General features: G+C 46.9%; 1 protein-coding gene across 1 annotated transcript in view; it reads right to left on the bottom strand.

Annotated features, from left to right (window-relative positions):
• Positions 1-1090: 1090 nt before the first annotated feature.
• fam135b (family with sequence similarity 135 member B) overlaps positions 1091-22169 on the bottom strand; it is a 36471-nt gene continuing 15392 nt past the window's right edge. The window contains exons 4-20 of the mRNA XM_056298769.1: positions 21180-21250; positions 19180-19353; positions 18713-18839; positions 13345-13504; positions 13177-13226; positions 12539-12694; positions 10872-10945; positions 10596-10750; positions 8494-10022; positions 8066-8460; positions 6282-6448; positions 5024-5115; positions 4787-4884; positions 3625-3776; positions 3299-3409; positions 2627-2740; positions 1091-1296 (exon numbers count right to left, since the gene is read on the bottom strand). Of these exons, the coding sequence (XP_056154744.1) occupies positions 1091-1296; positions 2627-2740; positions 3299-3409; positions 3625-3776; positions 4787-4884; positions 5024-5115; positions 6282-6448; positions 8066-8460; positions 8494-10022; positions 10596-10750; positions 10872-10945; positions 12539-12694; positions 13177-13226; positions 13345-13504; positions 18713-18839; positions 19180-19353; positions 21180-21250 (3831 nt within the window). The remainder of the gene's footprint in view (positions 1297-2626; positions 2741-3298; positions 3410-3624; positions 3777-4786; positions 4885-5023; positions 5116-6281; positions 6449-8065; positions 8461-8493; positions 10023-10595; positions 10751-10871; positions 10946-12538; positions 12695-13176; positions 13227-13344; positions 13505-18712; positions 18840-19179; positions 19354-21179; positions 21251-22169) is intronic.

Below are 22169 nucleotides of genomic sequence, written 5' to 3'. Positions count from 1 at the left end.
ATATCAGTCTTTCAAATGTAATTGTTCAGTTCGATTTGTTTTCCTTGAAGAAAAACGTAATAAAAAATAATATTAAATAATAATAATAATAATAATAATAATAAAAATTATAATAATAAAATCTGGGCTGCTTTGTAAAACATCTATGTGAAATCCAAACTATAATAATGCATATTTGTGGTAATTTTTCATCAAGCTGGTGGTGCATATAAGGACCACGACAGTAATGCGCCTAGTTGTTAACTTAAAAATAAAACCTATTCCGGACAGGAAGTAGTACGTATACTAGTAAATACTGTATACCTTTGTGAATAATGTTGATTGCGTTGCTAAATTAATCTAACCAATCCATCAAACTATTTGCAGCAAAGAAGAATCTGAGAGCTTTGTTCAAGCCATGTAAAGGGTGCCGTAGTGGAAATGCATCGTCTGTCAGGCTTTCAGTGCTGCAACCTGCACCGCATACGTCATCGATCAGGTACACGGACTTCACGTTTGACTCAACGTAAATGCACGGTATGTTATGTGTAATGTACAACACACGGTCACGTTTAGAAAGACTAAGCATACAGTAGGTTGAGGAGCAGATAAAAAATAAACTTTCAAATAATATAATAATATAATTTTTTTTTGTAAAAAGAACCATTTTTATACAATAAAATATTCATTAATTTACAATCGAGGAAAGAAACGCTGATCATCTGTCACCTTGCTTTTTCAGGACAGCCAAGGGTCGTTTAAGACCATCGATGTTACTGTGAGATGATTTGAGGAGAACTGAACCACCGGGTAATACTGACTGACTGCACGCCCCGACCCACTCTAAAGGGAAAACACGGTTATTAAATGCTTAAGACCACATTTAGCATTGCTTGGTGCTTCGGGTCACATAACAGTCACAATATTCGGACCTCTTAATGGTTGCTTACAGTCTTAATGCATGGGTTATACGGACAGGCTTTACCTCTTACATACAGGGTTTAGATACGCCACATACACTGTACAGAGTCCAGGGAGGAACCGCATCTTTGTCCCGTTAATTCTTTGCTAGAGGGCGTCGAGCTGCGTCACCCTGCAACGCCAGCACCTTTTATTTGAAGTAGTCGAGCCCAGCCACGAGGAAGAACTTCTCCAGGAAGAGCTCGGAGTCCAGGACGGCGATGTGGGCAGCGCGGCCGATCAGGGTGTTGGCCGTGTTGGGCAGGGCGTGGAATACATTCTGACGGATCAGGCGGCACTCCTTCGCCTCCGCCAGCGGCTGCAGCAGGTTGTTTATCATCTCTGTGTACACGGTGCCTACAGTCCAAATGAGAGAACACGGGGGTCTGTGTTAGCCGGGTGACCCCGCTGTGTGGACGGCTGTTTACAACAGCAGGCAAACATGTCCCCAAACATTACAAAACTCACACACTGAAAAACTCACAAAAGAACTCAACATCCACCCATCCATCCATCCATTATCCAACCGCTTATCTCAATGGGGGTCTCGAGATGCTGGAACCTATCCCAGCAGTCACTGGGCGCCAGGCGGGAAGACATCCTGGACAGGCCGCCAGACCATCACAGCGCCAACACATTCACACACACACACACACACACACACACACACACACACACACACACACACACACACACACACACACACACACACACACACACACACACACACACACACACACACACACACACACACTCTCACACCTAGGGACAATTTAGTACGGCCGATTCACCTGACCTACACGTCTTTGGACTGTTGGAGGAAACCGAAGCACCCGGAGGAAACCCATGCAGACACGGGGAGAACATGCAAACTCCACACAGAGGATGACCTGGGATGACCCCCAAGGTTGGACTACCCCAGGGCTCGAACCCAGGACCTTCTTGCTATGAGGCGGCCACACTAACCACCTCGCCACCATGCCGCCCAGAAGTCAACATATAGGCAGTGTTGGGGAGTAACGGAATACATGTAACAGTGTTACATACTTAGAATACAAAATATAAGTAACTGTATTCAAATACACTTATAATTTAAGTTTATGGTCTTCAGAATACAGTTACATTCTTGAAATGAATGGATTACTTAATTTTTTTTTCTTTGGCGCCATTCTTATTTTAAGAGGATTCCGACACAAAATGCAGTGAAAGTGATGCCTAACAGTAAATTCAGTAAAACAGTATGCTATATTTTCAACTTTGTCTAAGGTTTTTCGTTCTAACAGCTATGGAATTAAAGAAAAGGACATGGAAAAGTTCTCTTCTTCCTTTTCTTTTTTTACCAGATAAAAAAAATCATAGCTCTTTTGTGTTTATACTCTTCTAGCCTTTGTTAATATATATTTAAGGTGACTCAAATCATTCAGCCAGTTGAGACAAGAGAAGAAACAGAATAGTCTACTCAAGTAAGTAGTATTGTGTGAATGCTACACATACTGTTACACAAAATGTAAGAGAATGTTAAAGTAATCCAAAGTATTTAGAATGCATTATTCACATTGAGTAACCTAACGGAATACGTTGCCAATTGCATTTCATGACATGTATTCTGTAATCTGTAGCGGAATACATTTGAAAAGTAACCACCCCAACACTGCATGTAGCCAGTAAACATGTCTAGCCCTCTGACCTGTGGTCCTGTCTTTCAGCGCCGTCTTGCACATCTCGATTCTGGCCGAGTGGAACGGGACGTAACGGTCCTGCGGAGACGCCACCAACACCACGTTCTTAAAGAACTGCAGGCCTGAAAAGAGGGAAAACACCAACCGTAGTGGGTGGATGAGAATGTGGTTTCTGTGTGTGTGTGCGTGTGTGTGTGTGTGCATGTGCACATGTGTACAGGTGTGAAACAGAGGGAGCAAGAGCAGGGACGCCAGCGAGAGGCGTGTGAGGGGTGCTGGTTGTAAACAGTATGACCACAACGTAGCGCGACACGCCCGACGTGATAAAACTGTAGTCCTTCGTGTCTCCTGTTGGTGGGCTTTTAACAGAGGGCACTCTAACAGAGGGCACTTTAATAGAGGGCACTGGTGGGCTTCCAGTGACGGCATTCAGATCATTTTGTCAGCCTGCCACATCTGAAGGGGGAAAACCGGTTTCTACGCTTATCTTCTTCAAACCTTTTGTGACAAACGACAGCTTTTGTCCCAGTCGCTCAGTGGCGAGGCCTCGGCTGGCGAGCCGTCGCATACAATGCGTTGACAAAAGTCTCATGACGATCTGATTTGGGTAACAATAGTAGGTAAAGTTAGGAAGGTGTAAAGTGTCCCCAGCTTTCGCTCCGCCCTGTTAACTCGGGTACCTGGTTTCTGACTCAGGAGGTATAAAAATGTTTTCCGTGGGTCAGCGTGGTCTCTGAAGGTGAGCTGCAGCAGCGACCCTGACTTCTTCAGCTTCTGCATCAGCCACAGTCCTGAGGAGGTACGCACACACACACACACACACACACACAACCACACACACACACAATAAAACTCAGATATCCACCTTCTGTCCTTCAAATCTCAGCAGTACACTGCAACACAGAATATTGACACAACAAGAAGAGGCGTTTGACACACAGCTCTATACAATCTATACAAGTGGTTTTTCTTTTTCCTGTCTTCTCCTGCTTCCTGGTGGCCTCACCTGTGCTGACCAGCGTGCTGTTGTTGTACAGCGTTCCCAGGTGGGGGCCCGACAGCGACAGGAAGGTGTGCAGCTTGGGCAGGTAGCAGCGGAAGCGGGGCCGCGTCAGCACCGAGCGGATGATGATGTTCCCCAAGGAGTGTCCAATGAAGCTGTTGGCCGAGAGGAAACAACAACCTCGCATGTTGAGTGGGCGGCGATAAAACGATGCCTCCGGCGCTGTGGCTGACCTACCACACTGCACCGCATCTTTTCACACACACTGGTGGAAGTAAAGAAGGCGTAGGAGCTGCATTCATTAAACTCCTGCATTATGCAGTTTCTACAACACAGTTTTAGATTATTCATCAGTGCGGCCCGATGCAAGGAGGAACGTCCTCAAAGGCGCTGTGACAACTTAATGATTCAGACGACAAGAGAGAATGATCTAGTATATGAGTTAATAGCACTGGCACTGCAATGGGAAACGGCAGATCCATAAAGCTCTGTGTGTAATTTGGTTTAATTGCTATACTGTTAACAGTGCTGCCCAAAATCCCACAGCGACACGTGTGTTCCCCCTCATCTGTCTTCTGTGATATCAACACAGAGGTAAGCAGGGCCAGATGCTGCGGCGGCAGTTCACTGCTTTTGTCTTTGAAACTTGTTCTCCAGAGTGAGCGCTAAAGCCGACAGGAAGTTAAGCACACTTGAATGGAAACTCACTCAGATAATAAATAAATAAATAAATCACATATTGAGTGCAATTACAGGAGAAGATGAATTGCTCGACGGTGCTGAGGATGCTGAGAGGCACAACGATGGAGAATGGGTTTCAAATAAAATTCCATAGTGTTATCATGTATGATGTTAATTTCATATTAGATTCAGATTCTCATCTATTTCTATTTGACAGAAATTGTCTAACCACTTTTTCAGTTTATTAATTATCCTGATATTATTATGAAAGGTCAAATGCCTGTGAGACCAAATCCTGCTCATTTACTGTATCTGCTGCCATCTAGTGGCCTAAACCCTGCTTGTTAAAGATTTCCTTTTTTTGGGGGGGGGGGGGGCATGTTTGTTTGCTTAAAAGATGACCGCTCATCCATCAAAATATTTAAGAGACGCAACATGTGGAGGATTTGCTGGTTGTGAATCAAGGTAAGGTTTCTGGACTGACCTTATCCTGCCTATGGTGAGATTATACAGCTGGATGTGCTGGATAATCTCGTCCAGCAGCCTGTCCGTCATGGAGTCGAAATCAGCAAAGGTGTCCGTCTGCAGCAAACAGCGAGGGAAAGCACTGCTGTCAGCATTCCTGGTGGCTTTGAAGCCCGTCCGCAAAATGGAAACCATGCATATGATCTTTTTTTTCTGTTTGCCTCTAAAAGTGTCAACACATCATGGTAGTTCCTACCTGATTCCTTTCAGACATGAGGAAGTCAAGTCTGGATCCGGGCAGCCCCAGTTCAATGAAGGTCTTCACCAGCCGAAGGTCCGCACTATTCCCTAGATGCAAAGAAGAAATTGCTAATTAAGTTTCCTTTATTAATCCCCTTGGGGAAATTCAGTTACTGCAAATTAACCCATCCTAGCTGTGATCTGTGTAGCTAGGAGCAGTGGGCTGCCGCCTTCATGCTGCACCCGAGGACCAACTCCAGTTCTTTTCCCATTGCCTTACTCAGGGGCACAGACAGGAGTATAAACCCTAACATGCATGATTCTTTTGATGGTGGGGGAAACCGGAGCACCCGGAGAAAACCCACCGCAGACATGAGGAGAACATGCAAACTCCATACAGAGGACGACCTGGGATGAGCCCCCCCCCAAAGTTGGGCAACCCTGGAATTCGAACCCAGGACCTTCTTGCTGTGAGGTGACAGCGCTAACCACTGGGCCAACATGCTGCCAAGATAGCACCGTATCAGCCACCATTCTTAGAAGGAGTGCCGATTAATCATGCTAAACTAAAGATACCCCCAGTATGTTTTGCCAGATTGGTATTCACAGACTTTGGCAGGATTTTTTGTGGGACATGATTTTGGATTCTTACCCCCCCCTTTTTCTTCCCAATTGTATTTGTCCAATTACCCCACTCTTCCCAGCCGTCCCGGTCACTGCTCCACCCTCTCTGCCGATCCGGGGAGGGCTGCAGACTACCACATGCCTCCTCCGATACATGTGGAGTTGCCAGCCACTTCTTTTCACCTGACAGTGAGGAGTTTCGCCAGGGGGATGTAGCACGTGGGAGGATCACGCTATTCCCCCCAGTCTGCCCCCCCCACCCCCAAACAGGTGCCCCGACCGACCAGCGGAGGTGCTAGTGCAGCAACCAGGACACATACCCATATCAAGCTTCCCACCCGCAGACACGGCCAATTGTATCTGTAGGGTGCCCAACTGAGCCGGAGGTAACACAGGGCTTCAAACCGGCGATCCCCATGTTGGTAGACAACGGGAACAGACCGCTACGCTACCCGGACACCATGATTTTGGATTCTTAATTACATCTACAACCATGAGCAATGTGCCAAGAGATGGTAACTGGATTTGTGTTATTCGCTGTCAGTATGAGGACATGTCAGTATATAAAAGTTATATGTTTGACAGGTGGTGCTACACAGCGGGGAAGTTCATCGTACTGGACTGCTGAATTGTGCCGTAGACTCACTCACCATCAAGACCGTGGACACAGACCACAAGGTGGATACCGTCATCAAACTCCTCATCCTCCTCCTCAGGGGGGAAATAGGGCACATCTGATGCCAGGAGAGGAAGGTCGCTGTACAAGCTGGCCTGAAAGCTCAACTCCTTCATCAGCTCCTCTTTGGCCTTGTAGAAACTGGGGCAAGAGGTAAAGGGCATTGGAAGAAGCACAGAAAATGACAGTAATAAATAACATTTCAAATGTCCCATAAAATTCAAATAAGAACATTCCCTCCTGCATCCATGCACAAAATCATGTACTTCCATCTTTGTGAGGACCCCTCATTGACTTACATGAATTCCTTATTTCTTAACCCTAACCTTCACCATGCAATTAGACTACCGTTATAAAGGCTTTATAAATGGCTTATAATTGTGTTATGAATTAGGTTGTAAACACTTAACAAATCATTAATAAAAATTATAAAAAAGTTATAACACAGTTTTCATACATTGATGTAGGCTCACTATTTGGCAAGATCAAGGTACTGCTGCACTTCTTATATATCTGTTCTGTTACACCTCAGATCTTGCTAGTTGCTTAGCTTTCTTTATCTTGTCCCTTTGTCAGTTACCATGTTAAACTCCCACCTTCATCAGATATTATGTAGGCTCACTATTTGGCAAGCAACGTCACTGTTGCCCTTTTTATCTAATGTGTAATAAGAGCGTCTTAATGATTTAGAAAGTGTTCACAACCGAATTAATAAACTAATTCTAAGCCAGCAGTCCCAGCAGTCATTGGGCGGCAGGTAGGGAGACACCCTGGACAGGCCGCCAGGCCATCACAGGGCCAACACATTCACACCTAGGGACAATTTCATACAGCCGATTCACCTGATCTACATGACATGGACTTTGGGAGAAAACCGGAGCACTCGGGGGAAACCCACGCAGACAAGGAGAGAACATGTAAACTCCACACAGAGGATGACCCCCAGATGACCCCGACGTTGGACTACCCCGGGGCTCGAACCCAGGAGCTTCTTGCTGTGAGGCTGACTGTGACTGAATGTGTGAGGCTGTGTGACTGACTGCTGGGATAGGCTCCCAAATCCCGCGACCCGAACTCGGATAAGCAGCTTGGATAATAGATGGATGGATTATAAGCCATTCATAAACCTTTTATGAGGGTAGTCTTAATGTAAAGTTTGGTTAAAAACTCAAATTGGTTCTAACAAAGATGAAAGTCCAAGAAAAGCACACACACACACGGTGTGTATGTGTTATACCTGCTGACAAACAGGAGCTGGAAGGCTGATGAAAGGCTGTGCTTTTATAGAAAGGTTGCAGGATAAAAACACTGGACACGGCATCCTGTCATGATCTCCAACAAGGGCTTCTTAGCAATATCGACAAAATCAAATATCACTATATTTTTTCGAATACCTCCGTATTCATAGTGTGATTAATATTTGGGAGATGACTATTGGTGCGTTCATAAGATATTTACACACAAGACAGTTTTGAGAAGTGATCATTAGTCATGTCGATATGATGACCAGGCAGGTAGAGACATTCGCTGATAATTTCACTCAGCTAAAACAGTTGAATAAGTTCAGAAAATTGAATCACTTTACCGTAATGCAGCCTTTAAGACCAGGAAATTCAAAATTTAAGTCATTTTGCGATATTATTATGACCCAAAATCCCAAACCATATCCAGGCTCATATCATGATATTGATATTACATCAATATATTGGCCAGCCCTAACTCCAGCTGGTAATGGATTAAGCAAAAGCATCGACTCACTTCAGCATGCGCTCATTGGCCTCATCGTCCGTGCTCATGACACTGAGTGATGAGGAGGAGATAATTCCGAAAGAGCCTAAGGGCTGATGGGTAATGGGTGAAACAGCCTGGCGGGCGGAGATGCCGCTGACGGAGGGGGAGTCTCTCAGAACAGAGGAGAAGGGCAGGCAGGTGGGGGCACAGGAGACCGACATGTTCACCACCTCCACCACCTTCTTATTCATAAAAGCCAGGCCCGAGTTGGGGATTTTGGACGGCTTATTCTGACAGTTCACAGGTGGCTCCCTGTGATTGGTCGGGAGCCCGTTGAGGTCAGCAGGCGACACAACTTCATTGGTTACGAGCCCTGTGAGGTCACTAGGCCTCTGTGTAGTGTTGGTATTTTTAGAGATGTGCTGAGCTTCACAGGGGTCTTCCGTTCCTGATACCTCAGGCTGGGGAGGTGTTTGGGAGCGATCCAGACACTCCTTGCTCTCAAGGTCGAGCAGCGGGATCTGATGGAAATTTTGGCACTCGTCCACAACCTGATTACTCTCGACTTCAAAGAGATGCACATCCGCTGATTCCACAACTTTGCTGTTCTCTCCTTGGTAGTTTTTACTCTCCACCTGGCTGCTGAAAACAGTGCTTCTGTTACCATGCAGGCCTTCTAGAGACTGTTCTAATAGCAATCTTTTGGGGACACCACTGAAAACTGACTTCATAGTGAGTGTTTCTGAGAGACACTCAGGAGGCCTTGTGTTATCAGAGCTGACAGTGCTTTTGAGAATGCAGCTGCACTCTGCAGCTGAACCCTCACCTGATGGGGCCGCGTCCGACTGCTTCCCTTCCTGGATTCTCTCCAAAGAGGAGCCGGTGGTCCCAGAAGCCCCCTGCTGTTGTAATAAGCTCTCTGTTTTCAGCTGCTGGTTCAGAACCTCCTGGCCCTGCTCAGGCTCTTCTGGGCTGCTGATCTGGGGTGCAGAGACTGACTTGGTCAATTTGCTGAGCTTCTGCTGCTGCTGGTCTTCCTCATATGGCAGGGAGCTGATGGAGGTGAGCGATGCCTGGATGCCTCCGCTGGGTAGGCTACCATGGCTCTCCATCTGCAGGCCCTCCAGAAAGCTGCGGTGGACCGGATGGCGACGCACCATTCGCTGCGGGATTTCATGCTCACTAGAGAAGTCTCTCGGAGGGTGCCCTCGCAGCACAGCCTCCACCGGCCATGTCACGGAGCTCGGCTCACTCTCGATGCCAGAGTCTGAGATGACAGAAGAGGAGCGTTTCATGATCTTGGGGCAAACCAGCCCCCCACGATGAGTAAGCTCTTTTCTGAGATCCCCGGAAAAAGGAGCAGTGACAGGATGGGCATGGGCAATGGGCAGGCTGCAAGGAGGTGCATCCTCGCTCTCGTCATCCATGGAGTGAGTTAAAGGCATGGCAATATCAGACTCTTCGTCGTTGCATTCATTACTCCCGGTATTGTTGTGTCTGAGAACCTCAACAGCGTCACAAAGTTCTGTGGTATCTCCTTTTCCACGGTGAAGAGGGGAGGCGTCAGTGCTGTTAGGCGTGTTTGAGTCAGTAAGAGGATGGTGGTTTGGGGGAAGAACCACGACTGCCTCTCCTCTGTATGGGTCAACGTCTGATGGCCTGACTGTGATATACCTGGGGCCTGAAGTAAAGGATTCTCCAAGCTGGGCTTGTTCCTCAGGTTCCTCCTCCGCTACTAGCTCCGTCTGAGAAGGCTCCAGGCTCTCGGTACCTCTGTTGCTGGTGCAGCTCCTGCCTTGCTCTCCTACAGGGGAGACATATGCGGGCAGGTCCATGCAGTCCTTGCTGTCTGGGGTGTCCTGGGGTTTTGCTGGTGAGTCGTTGTCCTGGACACTTTCAGGACCCTGACAGGCAGAGATGATGAAAGAGTCCGAGCTGGTCCGCTCATTGGTAGCTGCAAGCGTTGGCACATGTGATACCCAATCTGGAATCAACAAGCACATAAAAAATGGTTGGGTAACACTTTTTTGGGGGGGGGGGTTCCACCTTTTTCTCCCCAATTATACCCATCCCGAGCCATCCCAGTTGCTGATCCACCCCCTCTGCCGATCTGGGGAGGGCTGCAGACTACCACATGCCTCCTCCAATACATGTGGAGTCGCCAGCTGCTTCTTTTCACCTGACAGTGAGGAATTTCCCCAGGGCGACGTAGTGCGTGGGAGGATCATGCTATTCCTCCAGTCCCCCCCCCCCACCCACCCACCATAAACAGATGTCCCAACCGACCAGAGGAGGTGCTAGTGCAGCAACCAGGACACATACCCACATCCGGCTTCCTACTCGCAGACACGGCCAATTGTGTCTATAGGGACACCAAACCAAGCTGGAGGTAATACGGGGATTCGAACTGGCAATCTGTGTTGGTAGGCAACGGAATAGACCGCCATGCCACGCGGACGCCCTGGGTAACACTTCTGACTGCAGAAAAAAAATTTCTCCCCAAAAATGCAGAATAATAAATCTTTATATTTTTGTTTATGTTTGAAATGATAATTGCCTGTTTTTGGAGACACTACATATCTGTCCTCGAAGATGATGGGCAGACTGTTGCAGTCTCCGTCAATGTCCAGGCACTCGACAGGTAAAGGAGGCATTTTGGTCAAATAGTCTGAGCTCCGCACCTCTGCAGCGATCTGCCCATGTTTGTTGATTCTGGATGGAGTAAAACAGAATAGCACTTGCCACCACCTATATAATCTTTCATTTGAAAATGTAAAAAGTTTCATTTGATTTCAAATAACAGCACTGCCATAGTTTGGTTTGTGATACTTACAGGTCCTCTTGGAAGGTCATTGACATCTCTTTTGGGTGCTCGGTGAAGAAGTACGCCTCTGAAAATCTCCTGACCTACCATTTCCACACATAACAAACAAGTCTCATCTCATGCACGCTGCAAATCAACCTTAGAACTGATACTGCAAGATAAAAGATCACATTTGACGTGTGTAAAATTCTTATTGTGAAGTATTTTGTAAACCATCTGCAGAGTTTCAGTGACTCATGAAAACTGAGCTCACTCAACAACAGATTCCAGTTATCTTAATCACTAAATCACTTCCACTTTGTCAGAAGCTTTGTGCAAGGTTTTTTCTTCTGCAGCTCTAATTAAAAGCATACATCAAACACCAGGAAAGACAAGTCACTGCAGAGTCCATCTGATGTGTTTTTCTCCTGATGATAATTACAGAATAAACGCTAATTGAAATCCCAACTCTGCGGTGGTTGGAGGTATGACAATAAACCCTGAAGGTAATCTAATAAAAGAGCAAACATGCTCATTATCCTCATTCAACACAGATCACATACTTTTACACGGGGGAGTCTTGAGAGCTGCTGATTGACAACGGGTTCAAAATAACAGTCAAAATCTTCGTGGTTCAACAGAAATTATATCAGAAATGATGTTAGTCTGCTCATCCAGGTTTTAGCCACTGAAGTTAAGACTGACATCTTAAGAACTGCTCATTTCATGTGTAATATTCAAAGATCTCTCTCACCCGGGAGAGCGTAGGCCTAGTGTTAACACTAGAATGACCGGGATTTCACTCCTGCCTAAAACGACCATGGGCGGTCAAAATGACCGCCGGTTTTTAGCTCTATATTCTGTCAAGATAAATACCCATTTGAGATATTAATGTACTGCATACGTTAGTATGTCTGTTAGGAAACGACTGACACCAAAATTAACATTTTAACAACTTTAATATGATTTTTCAAACAATTTAAAATGGCCACTGTCCAATGCCTGTAAATACTGCAACGCTTCGGTGGTAGTCATGGTGCATCTGTAACGGCGGCTGTAATCAGACATGTTGGAAATAATCAGAAATCAAGTTTAGACTATTTCTCTGTACTGGAGAACACTAGTGTGTTTCTAGGACAGAGCAATGAACTTTGCGGAGGAAATGACGCGACCAACACACGTCATAAATAGTGACATGATGCGCACCATGACGTGCAAATTATGAGCGGCCATTTTGACCACTCATGGTCGTTTTAGGTAGATCATATCATAACTTTTTTGTGCAATTGATCTAAAACTAATTTTAATGCAAATATATGCTATTTTAGGAGCATTCAGGGAGCGGCGGGTCTGTATCTGTTTTTTTTCCCCACAAGGTTATTAAACTTTGAAAATCCAAAACCATCAAAATGACGGCCTTGATCGTTGTCACAATGCTGACCTTTGAACCACATTTAATGCAATAGCAAGGCTTAAGTAGTTCATAAGCTCTACAGAGCAGTAAAAAGCACTGAACAATAAGCATGGTGTCCCCCAGGCTAGTCAACAGTACATCACATTAAACAGTCAATCCCCTGATGCTGACTGCTGTAAATAATACAGCTGATCTGTGCAGACACATGGAAAATGCAGCGGATAAGGGGATTTTTTTTTTCCCTTCCTGGTCTGCTGTCTGCTGAGGAAGCCGGGGCTCTCACCCGGAGTGTGTGGTGCTCCTGGGCCAGATAGGACAGGATGTGAGGGTTGAGCACGGCAGAGGCCAAAAAGAAGCTCCACAGAGCGGTCAGCTGGGAGCAGAGCTGAGTCACGTCTCTGCTGATCTGCTCTGCAACCTTCTCGTGGCCTTCCTGCAGCTGCCATGAGGTGAGGGGAGAGAGCATCATTATGTGCACATTCACTCGTTGTAACTAACACATTTCTATGTTAATGAATAAATGACATTCACTAAATACTAGTTTTGAATTAGCAATAAAATGCCACGATCGGCTCAAATCTTTCTAAACTGACAAAATGTTAGGTGTTGTGGTATTTTTCTAACTGGTCTTAATCGTGTGTAGTGGTTTGTATGCTACCAAAGTCTATTGCTCCACTGAGTTCTTGAATACACCATGCCTCATCTGACATTTTGCTACAGGTAGATGGCGTTAGTATGTAATTGTGGCCATCAATTAAATTACACTTTCATTCAATGATTGTGGGTCCAAAATCGACCCGCATGAATCAATCTTACTGAGAAAACAATGGTGCTTGATGCGAGGCGAGAGAACAAAACTGTAAGCTCTGCAGCGTGCGTGTGGCATGAGTATGTCATATACAGTCTGTTGAATAAACCTACCTGTAACTCTATTGTGAGTTGATTCAGAGTTTCTTCTACAGGCAGCTCTTCTGAGGAAAGAAAGGTATTGGCAAAGCATTGTGGGATCTGCTGCGATGGTCTGTATGTACCAGCTAATAAAACGGCAAATGTTTGAACACATAGCCAAACAAGCCGCAATATGCTCACCTAAGTCCACTGACGTCTGCTGGAGCTGGGGAATCTCCTTCATCATTGCGGTGTAGTAGGTGCGCAGGCCTCTATGTGCCACCAGCAGGAGGCGACAGAGCCTCCGGTGCCACGTATGTGCTCTCTGCAGGCAGTTCTCGCTTGGCACATAAAAGCTCCCCTGGTTAGAGACAGGAAGTTGTAACGGCTGTGTAGTTCAGTAGACACCTCGTAGAGGCTGGCTGGCCTTAATGACGGCCATGCACACGTCTGGTCTTTATGACCCCTGTGGAAAGCTGCACAGGCTTGTCTCTGACCTCGCCTGTACGTGTTAAGGGCAGCTCGTTTCTGCATTTGCTAAGCCCCAACAATTACTTGGCAGATGAAATACGAAGTTATACACAAGGGGCCCATAAACACAGCTCGTTGAGGGCTGTAAACACAGATCAATATGTTTACATGGCACTGGAAGATGTGACAACTTCTCATGGTGACTTTTAAAAAGGTCCCAGGAATGGAATTTGACCCACGGTCCTGGGTTCTAGTGTCTATCTGGTGAGTACGGTACAGTCCTGAGACCAAATAATGTGACCTTGATGCACAGACTTGGAAACCGGAAACGTTTCTGAGTTTAAACGAATCAGCGGCTCATTAACAGACTTGATGTGGGGCACTGTCTGTGTACAATCGTTGAACACCAAGTTAAATATCACGGTTATCATCCACTCATCCATTACCAAACCGCTTATCCTGCTCTCACGGTCGTGGGGATGCTGGAGCCGATCCCAGCAGCCATTGGGCGGCAGGTGGGAAGACACCCTGGACAGGCTGCCAGGCCATCAAAACATTTACTTTAGTTCTATACCCTAGTAATAATAATAATAGCTTTCACCAGCTCAAGCTAACCTGCAAAATTAGGTCATTTTTATCCATTGCCGATCTGCAAAAAGTTGTGCGTGCTTTCATCTATTCTCAGCTTGACTACTGTAATGCACTCTATTCTGGTATCAGCAAGGGCTCCCTCCACCGTCTGCAGTGTTTGTTTTTATGAAAGCTTTTACAAACGTTTGATATTTGTCTTTATTTATGCTGTTTTTGCGCTTACTTGTTTGGTCTTATTCTTGTTTTTGCTTTGTATGGTTTTCTTTTTGTGTGTGTGTGTGTGTGTGTAGCACTTTGTGGCATTGTTTTAGAAAACTGTTATATAAATAAAATTATTATTATTATTATTATTGTTGTTGTTGTTGTTATTATTATTATAATTATTATTATGGTGTGCAAAACTTTGTAGTACAAATGGCAAAACTGGTGTGCGGTGAAGACCTCATTTTCCCAGCAGAGGGCCCTCTAACAAATATAAGCATGAAAAAAAAAATCCAACAGCCGAATTTTGTTGTCCATTCTCCGTATTGAAAGTAACAACGGTGTCTAAACCCAGCTGCAACGGCTGACAGCTGTGATTTAAAATAACAATCCTGGAGTCGTCTGGTAATCTCACTGCGCAGTTCATCCTCACAAAACTTCAAGCGCACTACGAGATAACTAATTTAGACATCAGCTGTCATGCGATGGAGGCAGTTATCCCAGGATGTGGTCCCTGCCTGCCCTGGCCCACTGGCCATGACCTGATCGACTGACTACCTGCAGAGCGCTCCCTGTCACCGGGATGTTTTGACAGCACCAGTGGGGCTCGGAGGGCTTTAAAGGCATGTAATGCCTGTGTATCTGGGGATGTACTGTAATTTGCCCCGAGCGAGTCAAGTTGCTGGCCCTATCATCATTCTTGCGTGCGCTCTGTAATTGCAGCGGTGCAGTATAGCCCAACCAGGAAGGAACATCTGTATGTTTACTTTCATAATTCTCTTCACCTTTATAGACGCCTGACAGGATGAGTCTCTGAACTGAGGGCAAAGAAAAATATCTTGTTTTTTTTGTTTTTTTCTCAGTATGGGCTAGTTAGCATCCTAAAATCATACTTGACAACACTTGGGATGTGAACCAATGCTCACTCGGGCCAACTTGAGAGGCTCACATTTTTAAACATATTTCATACTTCGGGCAGTTTTTTGCTCCACAGCTATTTAACAGTGGTGTATTTTCATTTCCACCAGACAGAGAAAGAGAAGGGATGGCTGCTCTGGAGCTTCTGGTGATGCAATGATGCATGATGGGCATTCTGCTGAGCCGCTCAGCTGGACCCTTAAACCTCAAAACTAAAGGACAGTGGCTCTATTAAGCAAATGCCAATGTCCGCCCCCGGGAGTTTAGCCTGGTAAATTCCTCATCATTTTTCAAAACAACATATTTTTACACACAGTATTCTATTTTTCTTTACAACGAATATTCCATGCTTCTTGCAACGATCTCTCTGACGCATGTTTGGTGTACTGGTATATTAGTTTGTGATGGTTTTGGTGGATCTCATGGTTCTTAAGCATTTGCTGTCGAGAAACATGTTTTCAGATGTTTCTTCCAACCAAACCTACACCTTCATCCAGACCGGGGCGAAACCAATTCAGTATGGCTGGCGTACCAGTGTACTGCTTTGCCAGCATAATCCCATCCTCACCCCCCCCCCCCCAACAGGCCAGGCTAACCAGCACCCGCATCCAAACCCAGTCCCAACAGAACTTCGCCATTTCCGCTGCCACCCCCGCCCCCTTTTTCTCCCCAATTGTATCCGGCCGATTACCCCACTCGTCCAAGCCATCCCGGTCACTCCTCCACCCTATCTGCCGATCCGGGGAGGGCTGCAGACTACTACGTGCCTCCTCCTATACATGTGAAGTCGCCAGCCGCTTCTTTTCACCTGACAGTGAGGAGTTTCACCAGGGGGATGTAGCGTGCGGGAGGATGACGCTATTCCCCCCAGTTCCCCCTCCCCCCGAACAGGTGCCCTGACTGGCCAGAGGAGGCGTTAGTGCAGTGACCAGGACACATACCCACATCTGGCTTCCCACCCACAGACACGGCCAATGTGTGTCTGTAGGGGCGCCCGACCAAGCCGGAGGTAACACGGGGATTCGAACCGGCGATCCTCGTGTTGGTAGGCAACGGAATAGACCGCTATGCTACCCGGATGCCCTCATCTGCTGCCATCCTTTTCCAGTTAAATCTTGGTTCTGCATTTTGTTTTGGGGTTTTTTTTTGTCGTGATTCTGAAGCCCTTTGTAAACGCTTCATTAATAACCAGAGAAAAGATATAAAGTTTTACAAAATCACTATAATATCATCTTTAGTAAGCTGCATCTGCGAGACATGTTAGTCTGACTATCCAGAGCAGGGGGACAGCAGCAGCTAGAGTCTCTTGAACGCATGAAAAGACAGTGTTCTTTACGAGTACTTCAGATCAGGGAGTGGATTTTATTTTCAGGTGCTACCTTGGATCGCTGCCAAGCAGACTTACACGTCTCGTTTAGTGCGGCATTATTCTCTCTAAAAGTGGTACGCCGTTCCTCCTTTTACAGTAGCAAACCATTTTTTCCACCGGCAAACACTGCGATTCAGCTGATATGCATGGAAATCTCCAACATGTGATTTTGCAATAACAACAAAATAATGCTTGGAGGAAATGCCACGGTGTTAAGAGGAAAGTGCTGAAAAGGTACTTCAGCTGCAGGTAAAAGGCTGAAAATAAATAAAGGAAAGGGGGAAGGCTTCACTCTGCACAAATTTCACCTGCAGCTATGTGGTACGTGGCAGCCAGAGGAGAACTCATTACGATGATCAAACGAAGGCCCCCTGCCTGGGTAAACGCAGTGCCTATTAAAGCGCCCGGTCAGGGGTGGGCATAAAATCTGGGAGCTGGAGGGGGGGGAGGGGCCTGGGTGCTCATTAAGATTTACAGCTAAGTCTATGATGTCCGCAAGGACTGGAAGAGACGCATGATCTAAACAAAAAGAGCTGAGACGGAAAAATGAACCAACAGCTTTAGAGCCCCTCGCCCATACGCTATACTGGAAACAACTGGTGACGGCAGGGAGGAAGTTAAGACGGGTAATAGCAGCCAAATAAAATGTCACCTGACAGCTGAGCATGTGCATAGTTGCTTGACACCTCTGAGGCAATTTATTAATGTTTTGTGGGCAGTGTGTCTGACAGCGCTGCCAGAGCACAGCCTGTCCTCGCAAGCTAGTGTAAATGGGCCTACAGGCATGGAGGGAGGCAAGAATTGAATTACTAGCTTCAGGTATTACTGTAGTACCCTTACTTAGCCGCCAGTATTACTGGTGTCTACTGCTATACCCTGCTGCTAGCTGTGGTCGACATGATATGCAGTTGTGGCGGTGACATTTGTGATACTGATATGTGGTATTATTGCCCAACTACTTTGTAACTTGAGTCTGCTATCACTCCATCTTGATGATCTAAGGCACACTGACACAACATACATTCTTGGCTTTGACATGATTACAGTGTAGCACCCTGTGATGCCTGTTGGTAACACTTGAATTTATCCACTAACTGCCGACTCTCTGACGTGGCACGGTGGCGCTGTGGTTAGCGCAGTCGCCTCACAGCAAGAAGGTCCTGGGTTCGAACCCCGGGGTAGTGCAACCTTGGGGGTCGTCCCGGGTCGTCCTCTGTGTGGAGTTTGCATGTTCTCCCCGTGTCTGCGTGGGTTTCCTCTGGGTGCTCCGGTTTCTTCCCACAGTCCCAAAGACATGTCGGTCAGGTGAATCGGCCGTGGTAAATTGTCCCTAGGTGTGATGTGTTGGCCTTGTGATGGCCTGGCGGCCTATCCAGGGTGTTTCCCCACCTGCTGCCCAATGACTGCTGGGATAGGCTCCAGCATCCCTGCGACCCTGAGACCCTGAGAGCAAGATAAGCGGTTTGGATAATGGATGGATGCTGATGCTCTTGTAAGTCGCTTTGGATAAAAGAGCCTACTGACTGAGTAAATGTGACAGGAGCTCCTCTTCATTTCTACTGAGCATGTGCATTATGACGGGATGCGGGTGGGTTATCAAAGACTGTGGTGCATTGCAGCAGAAACCTTAGATTGGCCTCTTTCTTAATTAAAGCTCCCGTGGCTTCACATGGACCCTACCATGAAGTGTTTCTGTGGACAAAGGAGAAACAGGCCCAAAATGTGTGATTCAAATCAGCGTGACCCTGTCTTCAACCCACGAGTTAAATCCTATTGCTTCTGGATGACATGCTGAAACAAATCAGAGCTAAATCCATCAATCCATGGCCCTCCGCTGAGACCACAGTTACATCACCACCTGGCACTTGATGGTTCGATGTTGATTACTTTATGATGAAAGGGGGGGGCGGGAAACCTTGCTTTCATGCAAATGGTTGTTTTCAACTCCTGACAACATTCTGTAGAAAGTGCGTCTTGCTTTATATGGAAATACTATCAAACTGCAATAAGTTCCAATACCTCAGAGATGACAGGTTTGCAATAGCCCGCTCCGAACATGAGGTTCTCCACGGACATGGCAGACGGGTCACTGCTGCCCTCTGGGGAGCCCTTCCCCAGCCACAAGCCCTTCCCAGAGCGTGCAAAGCTGGACAGAGATGTGGGAGAAGCACGGACAGAAATAAGACATGCCAAAGAGGAGATAAGCCAAGAGAGGAGCTACAGTACAGGGTAACTAATCCAAGAGAGGAACTACAGTCCAGGGTAACTAATCCAATCCTGCTACAGTCTATGTAATGGATGGTCACACATTTAGCTTAAAATGTAGGCATCTAAATTTATCAGATAAATGTCAGGAAAACTATTGATTTGAGTAGCTTTTGCAAATTCCCTCTTAAGTGAGCCTGCCAAAACAAAGATAACATGGAGAGAGCTGTGCCGGTGTGCGGTGGCTGTGGTCAGCTGTGTGTCACGGTGGCGTAGTCTACCTGATTAGCGGCTGGTGTAAGGCAATCAGTGAGGCATGTATCGAGACGGAAATGACAGAAAGATGGAAGTAGTCAAACATGACGGGAACGTGGTGGTGGAGGCCTCTTCGAGGGTGGAAGTGGAGACCCAGGGTCCGACTGCTGATCAGCGGCACGGTGACTATGTCTGCCAGCCTGAAGCACAGGGGACAGAAAGAGAGACATCATGTCACAATGTCACACAATTATTATCCCATCACAGTATATACAATTCGGACCATCAGACATTTTTCCATCCATCCATTATCCAAACCGCTTATCCGAATTCGGGTCGCGGGATACTGGAGCCTATCCCAGCAGTCATTGGGCGGCAGGTGGGGAGACACTCTGGATAGGCCTCCAGTCCATCACAGGGCCGACACACACACACACACACACACACACACACACACACACACACACACACACACACACACACACACACACACACACACACACACACACACACACAATTCACACCTAGGGACAATTTAGCATGGCTGATTCACCTGACCTACATGTCTTTGGACTGTGGGAGGAAACTGGAGCACCCGGCAGGAAACCCACGCAGACACAGGGAGAACATGCAAACTCCACACAGAGGACCTGGGATGGACAACCCCGGGTTTCAAACCCAGGACCTTCTTACTGTGAGGTGACCGTGTTAACCACTGCACCACCTTGCCACTGCAGACCTTTTGTTTTTTGGGATTTTTCTCCCCTTTTTCTCCCCAGTTGTATCGGGCCAATTACCCCACTCTTCCGAGCCGTCCCAGTCTCTGCTCCACCCCCTCTGCCGATCCGGGGAGGGCTGCAGACTACCACATGCCTCCTCCAATACATTTGGAGTCGCCAGCCACTTCTTTTCACCTGACAGTGAGGCGTTTCGCCAGGGGGACGTAGCACATAGGAGGATCACGCTATTTCCCCAGTCGACCAGGCACCCCTCCGACCGACCAGAAGAGGCGCTAGTGCAGCGACCAAGACACATACCCGAATCCGGCTTCTCACCCGCAGACACGCCCAATTGTGACTGTAGGGACATCCGACCAAGCCGGAGGTAACACGGGGATTCGAACCGGTTAGCCCCATGTTGGTAGGCAACGGAATAGACCGCCAAGCCACCCGGACGCCCCCGGACCTTTTTCAACGTGCTGATCACTCACACATGAGGACAGACAGGCTGTAGGGTGCTGTGAACTGAACTAAAGATAGGGCTTAAAAGCTACCAGTCATCAGTCAGCAAATCTACAGTAAAAACAGATTTTGAGTAATTGACTATTACTAACACAGGCTACTGTGATTACCACAAATAAATTGCTTAAAGAGGTGGCAATGGGCCATGAAACACAAGCAGTCAGTTTGCCGTCTGCTCTACAAACTTCCTATGACACTGCATGAGGGAAAACATCTAGAAGTAACAAACTCAAATATACACAATCTATTTGGGGTGTCCAGGTTAGCGTAGCGGTCTATTCGGTTGCCTACCAGCACGGGGATCGCTGGTTCGAATCCCCATGTTACCTCCGGCTTGGTCGGGCAACCCTACAGACACAATTGGCCGTGTCTGCGGGTGGGAAGCCGGATGTGGGTATGTGTCCTGGTCACTGCACTAGCGCCTCCTCTTGTCGGTCGGGGCGCCTGTTCGGGGGGGAGGGGGAACAGCGTGATCCTCCCACGCGCTACGTCCCCCTGGCGAAACTACTCACTGTCAGGTGAAAAGAAGCAGCTGGCGACACCACATGCATCAGAGGAGACATGTGGTAGTCTGTAGCCCTCCCCGGATGAGCAGAAGTGGGGGAGCAGCAACTAGGACAGCTTAGACGAGTGGGGTAATTGGACGGATAAAAGTTGAGGAGAAAAAGGGGGGGAAGAAAAAAAAAATCAAAAAAGTATATTTTTCTCTCTCTCCATCCCTCTTCCTCCCTCTCTCTTACTCACATATATATTTAAACTCACCCAGACTCCTCCATGATACCTACTGTTGCTCATTGTCAGTGAAATGAAGGTCCAGCTTCAGCTGAAAGTCCACCTCACTCAAGGCTTCCTCCACCTGGAAAAAAACAAAACAGTCAAACTCTCCTTGTACCAAGAAAACACTGCAACTCTCAACCAAGTCTTCAGTCATTTCCTTCTATTGCACACAATACAAACACATCCACATACACAAAAAAGAAACCTGCTTGTACTGGCTGAAAAGGCCTGAATAGAACCAGGTTACAGAAATCAACATATGCTATTTGAGCAAAATTACAAAAGACAGTGCGATCAGCAGAAGTAATGAATTCCTTTGGCGACCAAAACAGTCACTAATACTAACGTCCTTTTCTCAGCTGTCTGACACAAACACACACAGTAAACGGACAGGGTTCTGTGCCGTTTTCCCTCCGTAGTATCGACGCTGTGATTGATTAAGTACATATATGGGCACGCGCTGTGGAAACGAAGAGCTATTTTGGTCTGCGCTATCTGTGGCTGCAAGGAGCAGATAACCTCTGGAAGGTTAATGAGCGGGAGCCCTTGAGAGCTGATGGCTGAAATCTGATATGCCTTCAAACCCCACGGCACCTCCACCTCCTCACGAACATCTAAATTCACATTTAATGAAATATTCTAAAATTAGGCGAATCTGCCAACACCACCACGACGTCTCGAGATTGAAATTGCTGCTAAAAGAGGGCAGGCCCTAACTCGGGTTCCTCGAGATATGTCAGCGAGCGGTGTTTCAGATTAATGTCAACATGTGAGTGATGGCTATGATATGGATGGTTGCTATGAGCCGGGTCATCTCGGCTCTGACTCATCCGAGCCCCGAGCCAGCCTCGTCGCTGTCACTGTTGATCAATTCCAACTGTGGAGGCTTCCCGACAACAAAAACAGACACTAGCTGAGGTCATGTTAATAGATAGGCAACCAAGGACAGCTCATCAATACGTGTCTGGCAGGTTTACATGCCTGATCACTACAACCAC

The sequence above is a fragment of the Lampris incognitus genome, chromosome 18, assembly GCF_029633865.1.
Source record: "Lampris incognitus isolate fLamInc1 chromosome 18, fLamInc1.hap2, whole genome shotgun sequence".
NCBI lineage: Eukaryota > Metazoa > Chordata > Actinopteri > Lampriformes > Lampridae > Lampris > Lampris incognitus.
Note: the sequence above shows the minus strand (reverse complement) of the source record. Positions and strands in the feature narration are given on the sequence as shown.